At 36.5% G+C, this 18,847-nt stretch overlaps 1 protein-coding gene across 5 annotated transcripts in view; it reads right to left on the bottom strand.

Moving 5' to 3' along the window:
- Nucleotides 1-18,847, bottom strand: part of ARHGAP12 (Rho GTPase activating protein 12) — a 74,900-nt gene that overhangs the window by 34,024 nt on the left and 22,029 nt on the right. For 4 of the 5 annotated variants that reach the window (XM_053986452.1, XM_053986459.1, XM_053986431.1 and 1 more), the window contains 3 exons: nucleotides 8,582-8,845; nucleotides 3,521-3,661; nucleotides 1,872-1,952 (listed from right to left, as the gene is read on the bottom strand). In XM_053986452.1, the coding sequence (XP_053842427.1) occupies nucleotides 1,872-1,952; nucleotides 3,521-3,661; nucleotides 8,582-8,845 (486 nt within the window). The remainder of the gene's footprint in view (nucleotides 1-1,871; nucleotides 1,953-3,520; nucleotides 3,662-8,581; nucleotides 8,846-18,847) is intronic. The other variant, XM_053986443.1, reaches the window with a different exon arrangement.

Genomic DNA, 18,847 nt, shown 5'->3' with positions numbered 1-18,847 from the left:
TCATTTAAGCAAGTGTTACAATGCTGAGATCTTTCTATGGTTTTCTCTCATTACTCAGGAGAACTTTCAACATAGATTATTTTTCTTCAAAGCAGTTTTGTGGTCTGAGTGTTCTTTCAAATTCATTTAAGTACTTTATAACCAGCTTCAGCAAGATCTTTGAGAGACTAATCTTTAATCATGTTTAATTACTCACAAGCATTACATCTTCAAATATATAGTTACATAAACTAGCTAAATCTTTTGTTGAAATATTTAATCTATTCCACAGAATATAAAGTTAAAGCCAAGGATTCTGAATCTAAGAGTCAATTGCTCATTTTCTTCTGTTAACCTTTTATTTGCTACCAGTCAAGATTTACTAGTTTCAAGAAGGAATTTAAAAGTACATTTCATCCAAATGGATCATGAGAAGTAATTTTCAGGGAAAATTTCTAACATCAATGTGTGATCACTTTCAGATCACAAATTACAAACCAAAGGCTACGTTTCATTTTGAAAGTGGCTACTAATAGAACTCAGACTTTGTTTAGAACCACTAGAATAACATGCATTATTAAACAAATACTAGAACCCACTCCCTTATGCCTCCTAATGTACCTCAGGTAATGGTTCTGGATTACCTTTGTGATTTATTCTAATTGGATTAAAGGCAATTTGCTATTTAATTCAAATCCTAATTCAATCTATTTTTGTGAAATACAATTTCTTCCAAGTCAAAACTTTCTGCACAGCAGCTGATACAGAATGAAGTACTCATGACATTATTCCCCAAAATTATTTCAATTATACATATTGAAGTAATAATTACTTCTGGTAAAACCTGGTCTATCAGATTTTAAAACTTCTAATAAATCCAATAACTAACCAAAAACTAAACAGCTTTTAAAACAATGGGTACAGACTATATTGTTACAAAATTTAAGTTCTCTAACACATCAGACTGACATAGGAGAATTCTCAAAGCTAACTCAGCTCTTCAGTGCTTCAGATGCACATTCTTCTACTGACATAACAAAACAGCTTAGCATATAACTTTATTCATAATTTTCATATAAACATTTTCTCACAAGTATTATGAAAGCACTACCTATTAAGGTTGCTCCTTTCTAAGTGGAAGTGACTCGAGACATTGATTTTTGTACAGATAAAACAATAATGGAGAAACGTGCTTTTTGCTGTGCTTTATGCACAGATTTGTGTGAAACATTTTTTTTATGGCCACAGCTTATTATGTAGTATTGAACAAATAGCAGGGAAGATATACATAACAACATCCACATGACAAATGCCCTAGTTTTTTGAATATTAGAATTAAATAGTATTAGATACATCCTCAGACTACCAAGTGTCCCCAGATCTGTCACCTCCCTAAAAATTTCTATTTTCACTATGAAATTAAAAAATACCAGAACACAATTCTGGTGAAACTGTGCCATCCTCAAAGATACAAAACTCTGTTGAAACTTTTGTTTTTCAACACTTATTTGTCTAAACACTTAGGAGGGTTCTAAAAATAGACTACAGTTTCTCAGTGAAGATTTCTCCTTTTTCCTATACAGTTGTTCTTTATCACAGGAAAAGCACAGATACTATATTCTGCAGTCCTGCATAAAACCTTTGGTCTATTCAGCAAAGTCACCAGATTTCCTTTGACATCTGAATAAGCTGCATACATCTATTTTTCATGTCCTTGAGTACATTTTTTTTCCTCTTCATCATCAGAAATTCCACAAAAATGCAATAAATAACAAACAGCAATATCTGAGTCCTCTGGTGGTTAATACCTCACATTAAAGGCCTGATAGAACACATATTCAGGAAGAGGGGAAAGCCCCAAGTTTTTGAAGTTTCTTTTTTAGGTCACTCACCTTAGGTAACTCCCACTCTGATCTGGAACCATCAGCACTGTAGTAGTATGGTCTACCTTGTTCATCTGCATGTTTTATCCACTGCAGAAAGAAATGTGATGATAGGAAAGGTAATCAGAGTGACAGTCACAACAGTAAATCCCTGAGACCTGAGATTTAAAGTTAATTTTTAATTAAGTGCCATCCACTTCAGCTGCGTCTAATGCACCACCTCCATTAACTAACCAAGGTTAGATTGCAGTAAGAGTAACAGTTTTCAGCATCCTGATTTTTTTCTTCTGTAACTCCTCAGAAAAAAGTCCAGCAATATCACACAAGAGATTGTGAAAAATAGATTTTTTTTTTTAAGATGCCATATCTCATTCCTATCAACATTATGTTGTCAGTTTAGGGAGGCACAATTTTTCCATCAGACCCGCATCAGGATCTTAGACACAAAATTACAAAAAAGCAGCTCAACCAACAACTGCTGAAAATATGAGAGATTTATGCACTTGTTGAACAACTTTTTTAAAACATCAATATAAACGTGAGATGTAGTCCCTAGAGAAATCATGGAGACGACAATATAATTTCTGTAACCTCTACAAGCACCTCCCACAATCAAAGAAGTAAACCCATGACAACTGGGACTGTTCATGCAGAAAGAAAAGAATTGTAATGAGCAAAATTCAACAAGATGATTACAGAAAAACACAGAAACACTCACAGCAAGGCTCTTGCTCAAGCAGGTTTCACAAGATTGCCTTTCTATAACTGTTTGTGGTAGGAAAGGCTGGTTTTTATCAATCCCAGTGCAATTAAAAAAGAAAGCTGCATATTTGCTAAAATGTAGGAATGTGCTTTACAGATGTTTGTCAGAAACAGACTAAAGAGGCTAAAATTCTAAAACTGACAAAAAAATCTAACTACTTAGAAAATTCTTGCAAATAAACTTGCCTAATTCAACTCAAGAATGGTGCTATAATATGATAAAGTACTGATTCAATGAATTTTAGAAGTTATAAAAACTCAAAATGCAACTTCAGTGAACAATTAGAAAAATGGACTGCTTTACAAATATAAACAAATACTGTAATTTATCCTAAGTGGGAGAATTTTTTATGGCATGCCCAGAATCCCAGTAAGTTGTCAGTAGTAATTAGATTGTAAGAACAGGGCATAAATCTGCTGATATGGCTGTAGTTTAATTAAGAAGTTTGTCTACATCTGAAATCAGTAGTGAAAAATCTCTAATAAAGGAAATTATGAAAGTGATAAAGCAGCATTACATTCAGTTTAAAACCATCTCAACTAGAAGGTCTATGTAGACAAGAGCAGCTCTTAAAAGACAGTAAAAAAAACTTATTGATATGAAGTTCATTCCTGAAGTATAACCAAGAGGAAGGGGGAGGGCAGGAACTAAAAAAATTATACATCGTATGTTCATTTAATATAATCTAATACGTAACTGGAAATAAAACTTATTCTAAATAACAAAAACATACATAAGAAAAAAGTCTCGCTAAAGCTTCATGCATATTTAAAAAAAAAAACAAAAGGAGCTACTGCTGAGGTACGCTCTTCACTTTTGGAAATGCAGGTTTCATTTCTAGAAGTGAATTAGTGGAAAAGATTTAGAACACATGATGACAAGAAGGAAAAAGTACCTTTTCATTAGTATAGTCATTGGTATATAAGGTTTGACCATGTTCATCCAACTCTTCTGACCAACCCTTTGGAGGAGAACCATACTGACTATCTGACTGGCTGTAACAAGAACTGTGGTCGTTTTCTTCTGATGAAAGATGCTACAAGTAGTCAGAAACATACAAGGCAGTTTTGAGAATGAAAGCGCTTTAAAATCTGAAAGATCAAAGATTATTTGACTAGAAAGAGAATAGTAATGAAAACAGGGAGTTCACATTTTTATACCTTATGAGAGAATGAGATGCATTTTTACAGTGCAGACAATTCAAAGTATTTTCAGAACTAGCTTTTACTGATACATTTTTTTTTTTTATTTCCACTACATCAGATTTCACTACTCAAATTTAAACTCCAGGGGTTTTGTCTATCCAAATTTCATTCCTACAAATTTACATTACTGATGAAGAGCGTTAGCTTTAGTAATCTATATTGCCTTAAAAAAAAACCTGTGAGCCCTGCTACCTCGGTTTTCTACCACCATCCCTAATTTCATACCTAAATCCTTCTCCTTTTCTCAGATACATCTGGAAACACAGGAGTGATTAAGGACAACTTGAAACTCCAGTTTCACCTTCTTAGATGGCAGCATTTTACAGTATTTGTCCACTGCATCTTAAAATATCATAAATTTCCACTCTCCTCCTTCCAACTCTGATGCACATGACAAAGAGCACTGCAAAAGCAAGGCTTTCCACAAGGCACAGCTAGCTGAGGTGAAAAATTGTTTCCTGAAGGCATAAGTCAATTATTATCCTAGGAACAAGTTTGATGTGTAATGCAGAGAAAAGATTTTACACACACATCAAACAATTTCTGTTCCCCCATAAACCTTGTTCATCTCCTTGCTAACACACTGTAGGTCTTATTCTAAGCATCCACTCCATGCATCAAAAAAATTCTCCCTTCTTTCATCTCCCACAACACCTCTATGCTGTGGTCTCCTGAGGAATTCTATGCAGATTTCCTTTTACAGTGTCTTGGATCCTCAGCCAGCAGGAGGCAAAACATTGAAGACACCCTGCTACTCAGAAACTACAGGAATAAAACACTATGGTTCAATAACATTGGCATAAGAGCTTTGAGAAAAACTGTAAGGCAGGAGAGAGACACAATTTCAACTTCAAATAGGAAAAAACCTCTCCCAAAAAAATAAAGTCTTACAAAAAATATTCAATTATCAGAAGCTCCTCGGTTTTTAAAAGTCAGTGGGTTTAAAGACTGTATGTTTAGTGACATATCCAAGTGATTTCTACATAGGTTTTTGGTGTTGCTTTTCTGAGTACCTTACCATTTGTGTGACACACACTCCTTTAACTGACATGACCCAGTTTACCAAGCACAGGAAAACCCACAGGAAATTTTTAGACCATTAATTAAGGAACATGAAAAAATGCAAATGTCCTCTACAGCTTACAAAATGTGAGCATGTAAACTATGGATTAACCAGTGCTACCTCTCTTGCACATGGGGCAATGTGAAATTCTCATGTGCCAATTCCTAACCACTGTGGGGAGGAGAGCAGAGGGAGCAGGGAGCAGTCCCATTTTTACACTTGCAGAATGAAGACTGAAGAGTTGCCAAGGGTGCTATTGACCCCATTTGAACTACTGTTTCATAGGATAACTATATTGTATACACGTACTTATGTTTATATGGTTTTAATAGTTAAATATTAATTGCATTGTCATATGGCAAATCAATGTAGAAGACTTTGGACATTTTTATTATTACTATCTGCAGAGATTATGACCTAATAATATAATACATTGGTATTTGCCTCTTCCAAGCAACTCCTGATACTGAAGAAACACTCTACACAGGTAAAACTAAACAGAGAACCTAAAAATGAAAATTCTCCTAGAAAAACCACTGTTATATAGTAGGATGACTGTTAATGTGACTGTCTGCATGGCATCCATATAATAATAGTTTAGATGCTGCAAAGCTTAACTCATATCCTGTACATTTGCAGACCTAAACTTCAACAAAATTCCTGAGTTATTACAAATTTTACCAAGTCAAGGCATTCCTTGTCCCCTAGCTGTCAGAAACAGCTGCTAAAGCTGCATCAACAAGGTTTAGAGAGCACTGGCTAAACCATGTTCCACAGCTTTCAATTTCACTTTCAACACTTTTTCAGCACTAACTGCCTATAGTTGTTTTTTTTTCATATCGTCCATACATTTATGTCAAGTCTCATCCCCAGGTACACTATCCCACACTTAAATAAAGCCATCTTCAGCAGACAGGTGCCCAACCTTACACCTTATAAGATCTTTGCTGTGACATTAAAGGGAATTACAGAAAAGGTCCCCCACAGCATTGCTTCTATTGTCATTCTTGGCTTTTTTCTATTTACATAGAAAGTTCCTGGGCGCAGAGACCAGTTCATCACCATACATTTACTAGGAACAGCTATCTATGTCCCTTCTATCACTTAACCTTTCCAGCTTTTAAGGTTACTACTACTTGTGAAAGTGAAAATAATCAGGAAGAATACTAATTAAGGAAGCTACCATCCTTTTATTACCATTTGTTTATATTAAAACAAAAAACACAGAATGAAATCACATTCTGGAGACAATTTAAATCTAGTTTTGAAATTCAATTAAAACCCATTGCTTTTCTAGAGCTGTTGGGTAATTTGTGGATGTCTACTTCACATTATGATCTCCTATCCAGGTATTAAGGGTTTGTCCTCTCTGATATTGTGACATCTCATTCCTTTTACAGTTCAACTTCTTAGTAACTGTCTAAGGACTTCACTGCTTTCCCATATCACATCCATGTAACATAGCATCCATTTAACCATAATGACCTACAGCTGTTTTCTTTGTGCCATGTCTGTGACCAGCTACTTTGGCAAATAAGGTACAATTCTGCCCCTTTTTAATTATCTAATAAAATTTGATTTTCTAATCACAAAGTTCAAAGACCAACTATAAACTATGTCATGTTTCACATATTACTCATATATTACAATATCTGATTTCTCAGTTCTCATTTTTACAACGCCTTCCATTTTGCTACCTAATAAAACACAAGCTCCTCTGAGGACGAATCAGTAGAAACTAGCTTTTAATCCTTCTGCATGTACTCTTTTATTATTAAAAGAGCATAACTCAGACTAGCATAAAAGTCAACTTATTATGAGATGTGTTAGCTCTAACCTTTCCTAATCAGACAAAATTTGAGATGCCCTACACTTGCCTGTAGCTTAGGCTTGGGTCTCAATCTTTACTTTATATTGGATTAAACACCCAGAGGTTCCAAAAAGGAACAAAAACAGTGGAGTGTGAAGCATGTTCCCAAATGCAGAACGGAAAAGAAACAAAAGGAAAGAGGGGTGGGGGGAAAGGCAGCTTCAAAATCAAAACATGACTGCTGGTAAGTGGATTGACATGACCATGCAATGTGTATCTCTCCCTAGATCCATATTTTGATTACCCAGTCAAGACACAAGTTACCTAAGGAGCTTATGCTACTCGAAATACAGACTTAGTGTCTAGTTAAAAATCAAAACATGTATCGTCCACTGGTCTCACAAAGACTGAAAACTTGACAGACATAACTGTCTGATGGCCAACTTGTGATACCTGAAGCATCACAAATAAACAGAGGAACTGACATGAAAGAAGTTGTGGGCAATTTTAAAAAAGTAAATAAAAAATCAAGCATTCCAAAGATGCAACCATGTGGTGAAGTGATGCTACAGATGTATGAGTAGGAGTCAGAGGGACTGGTTGCAGATGGAGAGGGAGAAAGAACTCTTGCAATCCTTCCATGAAAAGAAGGAAGAACTACAACAATGAGAAAACCATTACTAGAGATGGAACTACAATGAGGAACCATTACTAGGACAAGGAGAATCACTACTCAAAAAAGCAATCGGCTCACCCAAACTAAAACCAGTCTTACTTATCCAGCAAAAGGACAGTCAGTGATAAATTAAGAGACCATCACCAGAGATACCAAAGGGACAGGCATAAACATTCCATCTGTTTGCCTGTTGCTGCCATTCGCCTGAGGCAAGAAAATTTGGCTATTTAAATGCTTGTGGATGTCACAGTTGCTGTGAAGGCCAGTGCCAAAGGAAATGAAGGGTTTCCATTTCCCTTTCTCTCCTGTTCCTGTTAATAACTTTCCAGAGGTAGACTTCTGTGACAGGCTTCCAGCAATCAAAAAATGTTGAGCAGTCCATAATTCAATTTTAAAACTAAACTCTGGTTTTATAGCTTATATATATATATATATATATATATATATATATATAGGAAATATAGAGACACTATATATAGTTGGCGCAGGAGAAAATCCACCAAAACTATATATATATATATTTGAAAAGGGAATATAGAAGGGAAATATGTAGAAGATTTTTTGATAAATATTTGCTTTCTCTTTCCATCAGGAAACTGGTTAACCTCAGTACTGTTTGGACACAAGAACACTATTTTAAGTGGATCTAAATAGTAATATCCATCTCCCAACTATTCCTTTACTTTATCTGAACCATTGCAGTTCAGATAAACACACTTCACAATCAGATTTTCCTTAGCAACTGGCTGCACAGAATAAATTGGCACCTCAAATATTAGTCCAAATCATCTTTTAACATAACTTCACAGTAAGCTTCAACTATCTCAAGCAACGTCAGCAGCAAAGCTTTACCAAAAGGCTTGGCAAAAGCAGAACTTTTACATAATGCAAAAAATCCATTGATATATCCATGAATGTGTTTATGGCCTGAATGTAACCTAGTCAGAAGTAGCAGAATCTACTATGGGGCTGTTTTTACAGGCATTTTTACAACTCGCTACTCTTCCACACAGATCATGTACACATTCCTGTACACAAAAGCAACTCAAGAGTGAAAGTGCTGAATACTTCATACCAAGACACATAACCAAAAAGACAAGGACACTCCTTGACGCCTTGAAACCAAGAGATACCAAATTCCACAGCAAAAGACCATTCATATGCATTACAATCTCATTGTTTTTGATCTCAGAAGGAACTACCTCATGATCTGCATGGCTCTGGGATTCCCCTTTATTACTGCTTGCATCTCGGGCCCACCGTGGAGGTTTCCAGGTTCGCTCCTGTGATCCTCTGTTGTAGTAATAACATCGTCCTGTCGTATCTTTATGGGTTTCCCATTCCCCATTTATTTGGACTGGAGCACTTGTAGGTAGAGGTGGAAGTGCAGACTGAGATATTTTCAGTTCTTGTAAATTAGCATAAACTGGTGAATCAGGCCTCCCTTGGCTTGGTGGAGTAGTTGGCTATTGAGAGAAGAAATGCACTGTTAACGAGCAAATGGATTTTCGAATGCTCCCTTACAAATCAGAACACAGTAGTAAAACAAACCAACAAACTCCTTCTTTTGTTGTTAAATACAAAAGCACAAAGGACAGCCATAAAATGCTGGGGTGTAAGAACGCCAGATTCTTAATTCTAAGGTAGATATCACAAGCTATATTTATTTAATACTGAACCAATTTTTCAGCATTTCTCCAGATGACAGCTGATAATTATGTCTTACAGTGGATTTGAAATACACTGGAATCGTCATCAAAAAATTATATGCTTGCCATGCCTTGCTGAAAAACTTCAGCTTTACAGTTCAAGTATTGCTCAGAAACTGTAAGTAATGTGATCTTGTTGAAGACAATGCATAGCATTTCTGAGATGTGCCTTGTTAGGCAAAGGTTGTTCCCCAACCTTTCCACCTCACTGTTGATCCAGGGATGGTGAATGTAAAGCAGCACTTTTGCATTCTCAGCAAGGTCTAAACAGGCAGCTCACTCAGAAAGATGAGCACAATGTTGTGACTAAGAAATTCTGAAAAACACCTGGACAGTTCACCTGTATGCCTTTTCAAATATGCTTATTTGAAAATATTTTAGGCAACATCACCAAGTGTTTCAATTACCCCTCTCTTCTTGTAGAAATTAAGTGGATATTCTTATCCACTTCATTTTGTTCAGATACATGCACAAAAGTAGAACAACAAATACCTACAAGAAAACAAAACACTAATGACAATTGCTTATTAGTAAATAGTTTGCTAATGTGACAGACAGCAGAAATTATGGTTATAAGACCAAAGAACTTAATGAAACCACAAGTATTTCCAAATGAGCCCCTACAGTGTTTAGGAGATAAATCTTCAAATGGTCAATTTCTAAGTCTAATACAAACACACCATGCAGACTGTAAGAGCATGTGTTTTCATGAGAACTGTGATTATGAGATTGTGAAAGCAGCTAGTTATTAAACCAAATTAAAGAGTTTCCTGGTTATACACTGCCATTTCTGTATTTTGGGGTACAATATTTAGGTACTCTAAAGGAAAAATGATACAATTTATACCATCCCCTTAGTTTTAATTGAGCAGCTTTGCTGTAGGCAAGTCCTTGTGCCTCCTGTTGCTACTGCATTACATAAAAGACCTTTTATAATGTCCTTTTAAACATTAAAATCATAAGATGCTAATCTAGGCCACATCTAATCATAAATTATCAGGGTTTGCTCAGGCAAGACAGCATATCATACCACACAATCAGATATAAACTGATTGCACCATAGGTAGAACCAAATATGGGCAATATCCACAACCAAAGGGGGAAACAGCTAGAGAGGAACTTAATGCGATTGTAACGGGCATGGACTTGTTTTGCGTGCCTTTAAAAGAGAGAACACAGCTTACCAGATATAGCAAGTACGATACATTTAAGGCAAACCACAACTGCTGAAAAAAAAAAAAAAAAAAAAAAAAAAAAAAAAAAAGCAGCACTGGCAAAACCTGAAAGCCAAAACCAACCAGCATCCTCCTATACCTGATTCAAAGGAAAAATCTATTACAAAACTTGATGAACAGTAAAAGGGTATTTTCTACTATCCAATCACACGTTGACTTTTTTGTTTGTTTGTTTGTTTTATTTGCTTTGGGTTTTTTTGTGAGGAGGGTAGAACAGTTGCCTTTGGTAGAGTTGATCTTGAGAGCCCTAAGAGCATAAACAACACTACTGTGAATGAAGACCACCCTTTGGTGGATGAACCAATTCCCTGGGATGCTGGGGCAGGAGTTTTGATGACTCCTCATTCAAGAGCACCATTTCTGCCTCGATGTCCAAGAGCTTGCAGATCTGCATCTCCCACGTAAACCAGCCAACCATTAAACCACGGGGTTTGTCACTGAAATGACACCACAGAACGCACAAACCTCCAGCTCCTTCCTCTCTTTTAAGGAAGTGGCAAAAGTAGCACCACCAAGCACCCTGGCTGCTGCCACAGGGGGCTGGCGGTTTGCACAACCCTCACCTCCCCCTGAAATTCCTCTTCCACACAAAGCAATAAGGCAGCTTCTCTCTCTGGGCCGTGTGTAACAGCTACTATTTTGTTTTAATTAAGGCAGTTAAGTGCCATCACTAAAAGAACAGTTCTGTGTATTAATAGAAGTGTTTTCCAAATAGCCTGCAACACAGAATGCTTGGTATATTTTTGCATTGGAATATTTTCTTAAGCAACACATAGGAATATGGCTCAGAGGCTTCACACGGAGGTTTTCAGCCATTCCAGCATTATAACCAGCACAACTCCAGATGAAACTGCAGGACATGGATGTGCTTAGCAAATACTCACAGCCAAAGTACTGCCATCTAACTCAGGCAGCATACAAGATAAGTTTAAAACAGTAACATGATATGATAGTGCAGATGAGGGATTTTCTTCTGAATGCTTAGTGCTTCCAAACTCAAGATATCAATTTCTGGTTTTCAAGGAGAAGACAGAACTTCTCTCCTGAGCAACAAACAAGACAACTAGCTGTCCTGCCAAGCCAGCCCTCCAGCTACTTTCATTCCCTGTTGTTTTCTCTTCTGACAGATTTTTCAGGGAGAACTGCAAGATTTTTGAAAGACGTCTGGAAATTACTGCTTTCAGTGAAGCATTAAGAAAATGCAAAGCCACCAATCTGACTATAACACACAGCTTAGTTCATAAGTATGTCCTTGAGGGATATGACTTTGTTATCAGGATCTATTTTTAATAACCTTGTAGCACACAACGAAACTTCCTCATACCCTGAGCCATGCGATGAGGTATGCTGTTTTGTCTAGGATTTTGCTCAGTTCAGCAGCACTCAACCTTACCAAGACTAGTTTTGTCAATATCTTATTTATTGATAAGAAAAACAGCTTTTAGAAAGTTCCAAGTTTCTGGAAGTTAACATTAGTGTGCATTCTATGCCAGTGCTGGCAGGAAGGTCAATCCCCCGTCAGGCTGGGAAGGGGAGTCCCACACAGGCGGGTCACAGAGGATGTCCCTGTAGAGCTCCCAGGCACTGCACCACCTCCCCCTTTCCTTTCAAACAATCATTTTGTGAATTCGCAACTGAATTCTGCAAAAAAGTTGAATAATTTCAAGACAAAAGGCAGATTAATTTAACTTTCATTTATCCAAATCATTACTCGCTGACAATATATTAATGTGAATAGACAACATATTACCTAGACCAAACCAGTTCCTGATCATTTCCATGGGTGTATGCCCAAAACCATACACAGTTAACGGAGATTTAAATATATGCTAACACTAAATAGGACTTCCAGGGAGAACTTCCCTCCCTGAGGCCTTTTCTTTTTTCACTATCAAACTCTGACTGCTCATAAACATGGAATTAAATCTTCCCAAAGAGACTCCTTGTCTTCTCACTATCAGAATTGCAAGAACACGTCCTTCAACATGCCCATGCATGCACACACCAAACGCCTTATACCCCAAACACTTCAACATTCATTTGCTATTTGATATGGATTTCAGACTTTTTCATGTTGCTTTCTCCTACTAAGAACAGTGAAGGACTCTTGCTGGAAAAGTGATGTAGGAAAATTAGAAAGCAGAAATACTCCTATGACACTACAACATGAATGAAAATTGTACAGCCCATTAGGCACTCTGGCAACTTCAAGAACAAAAGGACCTCTCCCAGAGCTCAGTACTACTCTGTATAATACTGTAAAAATCTGCCGCATTTAACCTCAGTCTCTCAAAAGATCCTTGCTAATTGAGCCTCACTAATTGATAAAGAAGAGAGTTTCATGCAAGCAGGACCAAGTTTCCAGGATCAACACACAACATTCTTCAAACAGACACTGCACACACAGCATTTTCAGAGCGTGCTTTTTATACTGGCACAGTAGGAAGAAGATATGGGCCTCTAAAAAAAACAACCTGTTAATCATTCATGAATGAACAGTCAACATTTTTAACAAAGGCTACAGATATGCTATCAGGCCTCTGGAAACCTGAACTCAGTGCAATAGAAAGCAAACGTACACATTTCAGTCATGAAAAGTACCTTGTGAAGTGGCAGAGTACGCCAGCAACAAAAAGCCAGAAAACAAAGTTTGCCTGCAACTGGTAATTACCTTTTTCCTTTTACAGAACTTAAATTCAAGACAAAAACTTGTAAAACATAACAATTGCTTAAAGAATTACTGCAATGCTAGCCTGCAAAACATGACCTACCACACAAATTGCTTTCACTGTGGTGCCTCTGTTTGCAGCTTCTTTTAATGCTATGAACCTGAATGTAAAAGCTTTCATTTCAGTAGCAGCATTCAGATTGCTGTAAGTAGCTGCTAAAAATGAAGGACCTTAAAAAAAACAAAAAGGGAAGGTAAATGTCAATTCTCCTTATGAAGTTACAAACAACAGATTGTCCATATTCATGCAAAAGAGGAACATTATATTGAAGGAAAGCAAGGGAATACAGTCACTGCAGCAGCAAGCTGAAGAAAGGAGAACAGGCAAATCCCACAGCATCCTGAGACCGGGAATGAAGCATCCCAGTTCCCTCAACAACTCAGATTCTTGCCAAGGAATTCCCACTGTCCTTTTAGGAAGGCCTGGGACTTCAATACCAGCTTTATTCAACAGGAATGATACAAAAGAAATCTCAAAAACTACAGTTTCATGTCCATAAAGTGACAGCTTCAACTGCAATAATTAGCTCATCTTTTCCTTCCTCTTTCTGCTTTTGGTTTATCTTTTTACAAACATGTTCTGGACTCTGTTTTCTTTCTAATAGATACAGGCCTATTTACAATTTATATCCAAAAACCCATGGGGGAGATTTCTCAGCGAGTCCTTCTACTACCTCAGAGATGAACAGAGCAAGCTAATTTAACAAGCCAAATTTAAATGGGAACTGAAATAATTTTTACCCTACAACCTTCTCCAACATAGGCTGGATAATTCACACTGTAAGTCTAAGGAACATATAAAACAATGAGAATAAATATTATAAGCCTGTTAACAGCTGATTATAAATTTCAGACAAGCTAGAGCAATGCAAATATTATTTAAGTGCATTGAAGTTCAGTTGATTTCCCATTGTAAATTGGTAAGAAAAAAAATATTACAAACCAATACAGAAATAAAATCATCCCATACAAATCATTCAAATATATCTGCCTAATAAAGGCCATTCAGCAGTTAAAAGTGTCCCATGTAAAAATTAAGCAGTTAGATTCAAAGTAATTTTTAATGGCTAGTCAGTAATTTCCTATTAGACTGGAAACAGTTAAATTAAGCATGATTCACCTTTGCTAATTTTATCTTCCAGGAAATTCTGTATTTTACTTACACTGAACTACAGGCTGAGATATTATGTCTTTCTATAGTTGCATACAATTAATTTTATTATATATACTTCTATTAATATTTTGCTTAATGAAACCAGATTATGAAACAGTCTTAGGACATCCGGGTTGCCTGAATATGCTTGTGTTATTTCAGCCATGTAACTCCCCTTCTGTTTTAGCTCTCTCATAATACCAAAAAAAAAAAAAAAATTGTATAGTTGATGAAAATATAAATCTTTATCTAGTGCTACTGTAATCTACCAATATCTAGGTGCATAGCAAAAAGCCCCTCAAACTAAATACATTTCCTCCCTTTGTAGCCCAAAAGAAGTAACTTAAATTATTTTCATACTAATCAAAATAATGGTTTGTTTAATTGCATTGCAAAATCGTGCAGCACAGAAAGCTAAAGGTGGCTGCTTCTGCCACACTGACAAGCACTCAGGGACAGGAATGGAAACTGGCTGCAGCAGCAGGACACAGCCTGTGACAGGAGGGAGCACTTGGCTGGGTCTTGGAGTACCAGAGACCACTCCCAGATCATCCATCATAAGTGACTGATCAAAGAAAATTGATGGAAAACCATTTTTTTCCCCTGCATGCTCTGCAAACTTCCCATTCACATTCCTGCAATTGCTCACTGCGTGAGCAAACTATTATATATGAACATAGGAAGCTTATAGCAATAAAAGAAAGTATACTGAAAGACAGCAACAGTGATGTCAAATATTTTAAAAAACGGAAATAAGATCTTACAATGGGATCCTTTGTCAAACATGCACAAAGATGACAGTGTTTACCGTACTTGTACTTTGCCACTTGCACAATCTAGCTTCTCCCTTCCATAAAAAAGCTTTTGTCCAAGGATATAGACAAAGCTGCTTTTCCTATAGCAGAAAATTTCAATACCATATGAAACATTTACGTCATACATGCTTACACAGCAAGCTTACCCCAGTTAGTAAAGAGGAGCCAAATTTGACAATGTTCAAAAGTCAGACAGTAAATTTCCTTCATTCCTTTTCACCACATCAAATGCTGATACTTTCAACACACATAATAAAGTTATCTGCAACTTTAATCCGAAATTTAGCCCACATCTTGAACAACCTGGATATGCCAAACAGAAGGAGATTTACACATTTATTTTTCCTACACTTTTGGGGAAGTTAATTTCAAGTTGTTTCTTCATTGTAGCTCAACTGCTGTCAGTTCTTGAGCTCTGTGAAGCCCACAGTACATATCTTAATGCAGATTTGTGAATAATAAAGTTGTTGGGAATCATTTGTGATCTCTCTCAAGGATATATTGTATATAAACTAAAATAGTACACTAAGAAAACACAAGAAAAGCCTAGCTTGCTTTGTCCAGTGGAAAATTATCCTGTAATAGGCCAATAGGTACTGCTTTTCAGATGGCAAGTATCACAAGAGCACAACAAGCAGTTCAATAGCTTTAGAATTGTTACAGCAGAATAATCTCTTGAAGTTTCAGAATAATCTCTTGGAGTTTCAGAAGTAGTGGAGACTCCTCACTTATTAAAGCATTTACTGTATTAACTGGTTTAATGTATAGCTGTACATCTCATTTCCCTCAGAGAGGTGAAAGTATTCTTAAAGGCAGATTATTAAGATCTTCATGGAACATTTCTATATTGTATCCATTACAGAAACACAGCACATCTAAGAAGTTAGCTCCTATGAAATATTATTGTGGGAATAGTGTAGAATAGAATTTGAACTCACAATAGCCTAGAGGTCGTGGAAAAGTTTCCATTACAGTCACTTCAAACTGAATAGCAATTTTTTCTACACTTTACATTTTCAAAAGTACAAATCCCATAGCCTTTAAGTGTACTTTTGAGGGTCCAGTGCTTACACAAAGTTGTGTAAAGCCAGGAACCCATGAAACTGCAGATGGGAAAGTAAACACCACCTCTGATAAAATTCCCAAGTTACTGAAGTTATACTGAGCAAGCTCAAAAACCTAAAAGATAGCTTGAGAACCACTTGAATGAACAGAATGAAGTCTAAATACTACCACACAAGTTACCAAAACCCCATCATTCAGTAGAGCAAAAACTGTAATATTCTCCTATTAGAAAGAGAAGGAAAAACCCAGAACAATTAAGAAATTCTGTATGTGTATTATAATGGTTCACTTTCACAATAGATAGTTGGGGATTCTTTAAAAAAATAGGGAAAATAACAATTTGCAAGCGATAGTTCTAAAACAGAGCAGTCATCAAATAGATGTTCTGTTAGAAAGGGTACTTCATTCCTAACACTTGACAAGAAAATGCAGAACTCCCACTCAGTTTACAGCTGCTGTCCTTTCACTCTGCTGCAAAAGCAGATTTCAATTGTGTGAAACTCTGCTTCACCAAATGTTGCTCGTGGCAGCAAATCCAGCAAGCATTTATTATGGTAGTATTTCTTTGTTAGGTGTTAGAATAATCTTCTTGAGCTTATGAACTGCAATACTTAAAAGTTTTTAATAACACATGCAGCTGCAGAACATCACCAGTATTCAAACATACAAGCAAAGCTGATGTATGAGCACACTTACTGGGATACTGGAAATATCTTATGGGATTAATTAAGGTGGCAAAACCCAGTGAAGAACACAGTTAACTGGCCTAGGAAGCAAAGCATCAAATCAGATACTAGAATGGCATCTGTTGGTTTGCCTTATTAATATATTAACAGTAATACATTCTGTTGTTTAACTGGTAGGCTCTAGTCACTTTTTACCCTGTTATCCTCCACATCTGCCTCTCCAAGCATTCCCTGAGTTTATTACCTGCAATTACCATTCACAAGCAACTACACCTCTCATGTGCCCCAGAACTCCAGAGAGCAATTTCCTTGATTACACTGCCCACTTGGGAATAAATCTCAGAAACAGCTGATGTAGCTGTAGCTATTCACATTGACTTCCATAAACATTGTATTACATTCTTGGAAAACAAGTTTCAAGAGTGCTCAATTTATACACAGGAACACCTGAAAAAGCATGTTCTAGGGATCATGACTGGCTAAACAATTTCAAAATATATTATTTGAAGAACCACATTTTACATACTAACTCTATACCGTTACCAACCAAAACACAAATAATACACCTAAAGTCTAGAGAAATTATGATAAAATCTATTCATCAAGTAATGTATTCATACTCTAATATAAAACAAACTTGGATTAGGGAAATAAGAATCTCAGGATGTTCTTAAATCTGTACACACAAGAGCTATCCTTTCTAACACAACAGAATGTCTACTATTAAAAAAAAAAAAACACCAACTTTTTTCACTTTTTCCTTTTGAAAAAAAATGGTTTGCTAATCTTAGAAGAAAGGGTAGCCAAGAAAAAAGTAACTTGCCAAAGTAACTTTAAATGAGTTAGTTAACCTAACAACACATCACACAAGCAAAGAATTTCCTTCGTGCAGAAAGGCAGAAGCCACGCTGACACTTCTGCTTATACAGAAGTTCAGCAAATGCTTTTGCTAATTTAGTTCAGGTAACCAAATCATAACGCACATAGTTCAACGGACTCAGGCAACAACTCAAAGTTTAGAAAAAAAGAAAGCCACAAATTTATTTGTTTCAGAAAATCAAAGATTAATGATATATTTTTAAGACCTAGCTATGCTGGTCTACTGGCCACTGGCTACCAGAAAAAGCAACCCCACCTCCCTTGCCCTCTGCACCCCTGATGCTGATGTGAGCCTGCAGCAAAGGGATGGAAAAAACCGGAATGGCAATAAATTAATCCCCTTGAGACTTCAAAAACAAAACAAACAAAAGCCCCACAAACAAACAAAAAGCCCTCCCATATTTAGACTCCTTAGGTGTTTGCAGGTCACTGCAAGGTCAGCCAGAGACACCTCTGAAGTGTCTGACTAAGGTGACAGGAGAGCAGGACCTTCTCTTTCAGAAACTCTGTGTTAGTTCTTAAGGAGGTTTAGCTGCCTAATTAAATTCCAAAGGTGGCTGAGAGAAGGAATTATCTTCAAGTATCTAAAACAGAATCAGTTACAGAAACAATAAGTAAAGAACTCTTTCTCCCAGGGACAGGTAAAAAAAAAAATTGCTAGATTGAAGGGGAGGAAAAAGTTACTTACATATGGAGCAAACATGGAACTAAATTTTGCAACAGCCTGATCAGCAAAATAAGGAACTTTCCTTGAAAGCTTAAGTACAGTTTAGTCCACAACCTTCAATAGCACTTTTGGTATTCTTGCTTCTGCCCCTATGCAGTGAGAAAGAACCACAATGGGGTTGTTCTGTTTTTTCCTTACTCCCACAAGGCTTTGTTAACAAGGCTACACCACACATCTCTAACCCTCATCCTGAAAAGCAGCACATTCATATCTGAAGTTTGAAACAAATGAAGAAGCTATTAAAAGTATATAGTAAGAAGCTGATTTATTGTACAAGTATGCACAACTGAAATGCTGGGTTTAAGTCCTTGTTTTTTCTTAAGAAAAAAAATAGCAGCCTGTTAGAAAGAGCAATACAGGACCATGGTGATCAGAGCATTCAAAAGCTGAAGCTGAAGAGACCTCATGCCATCAAAGAAGGAAGTAAGTACCCCAAGTAGCTCAGGCAGAGAATAAATATTTTTAAGCTGA

This window comes from Vidua macroura, chromosome 1, assembly GCF_024509145.1.
Source record: "Vidua macroura isolate BioBank_ID:100142 chromosome 1, ASM2450914v1, whole genome shotgun sequence".
NCBI lineage: Eukaryota > Metazoa > Chordata > Aves > Passeriformes > Viduidae > Vidua > Vidua macroura.
This window is presented reverse-complemented; position numbering and strand designations above follow the sequence as displayed.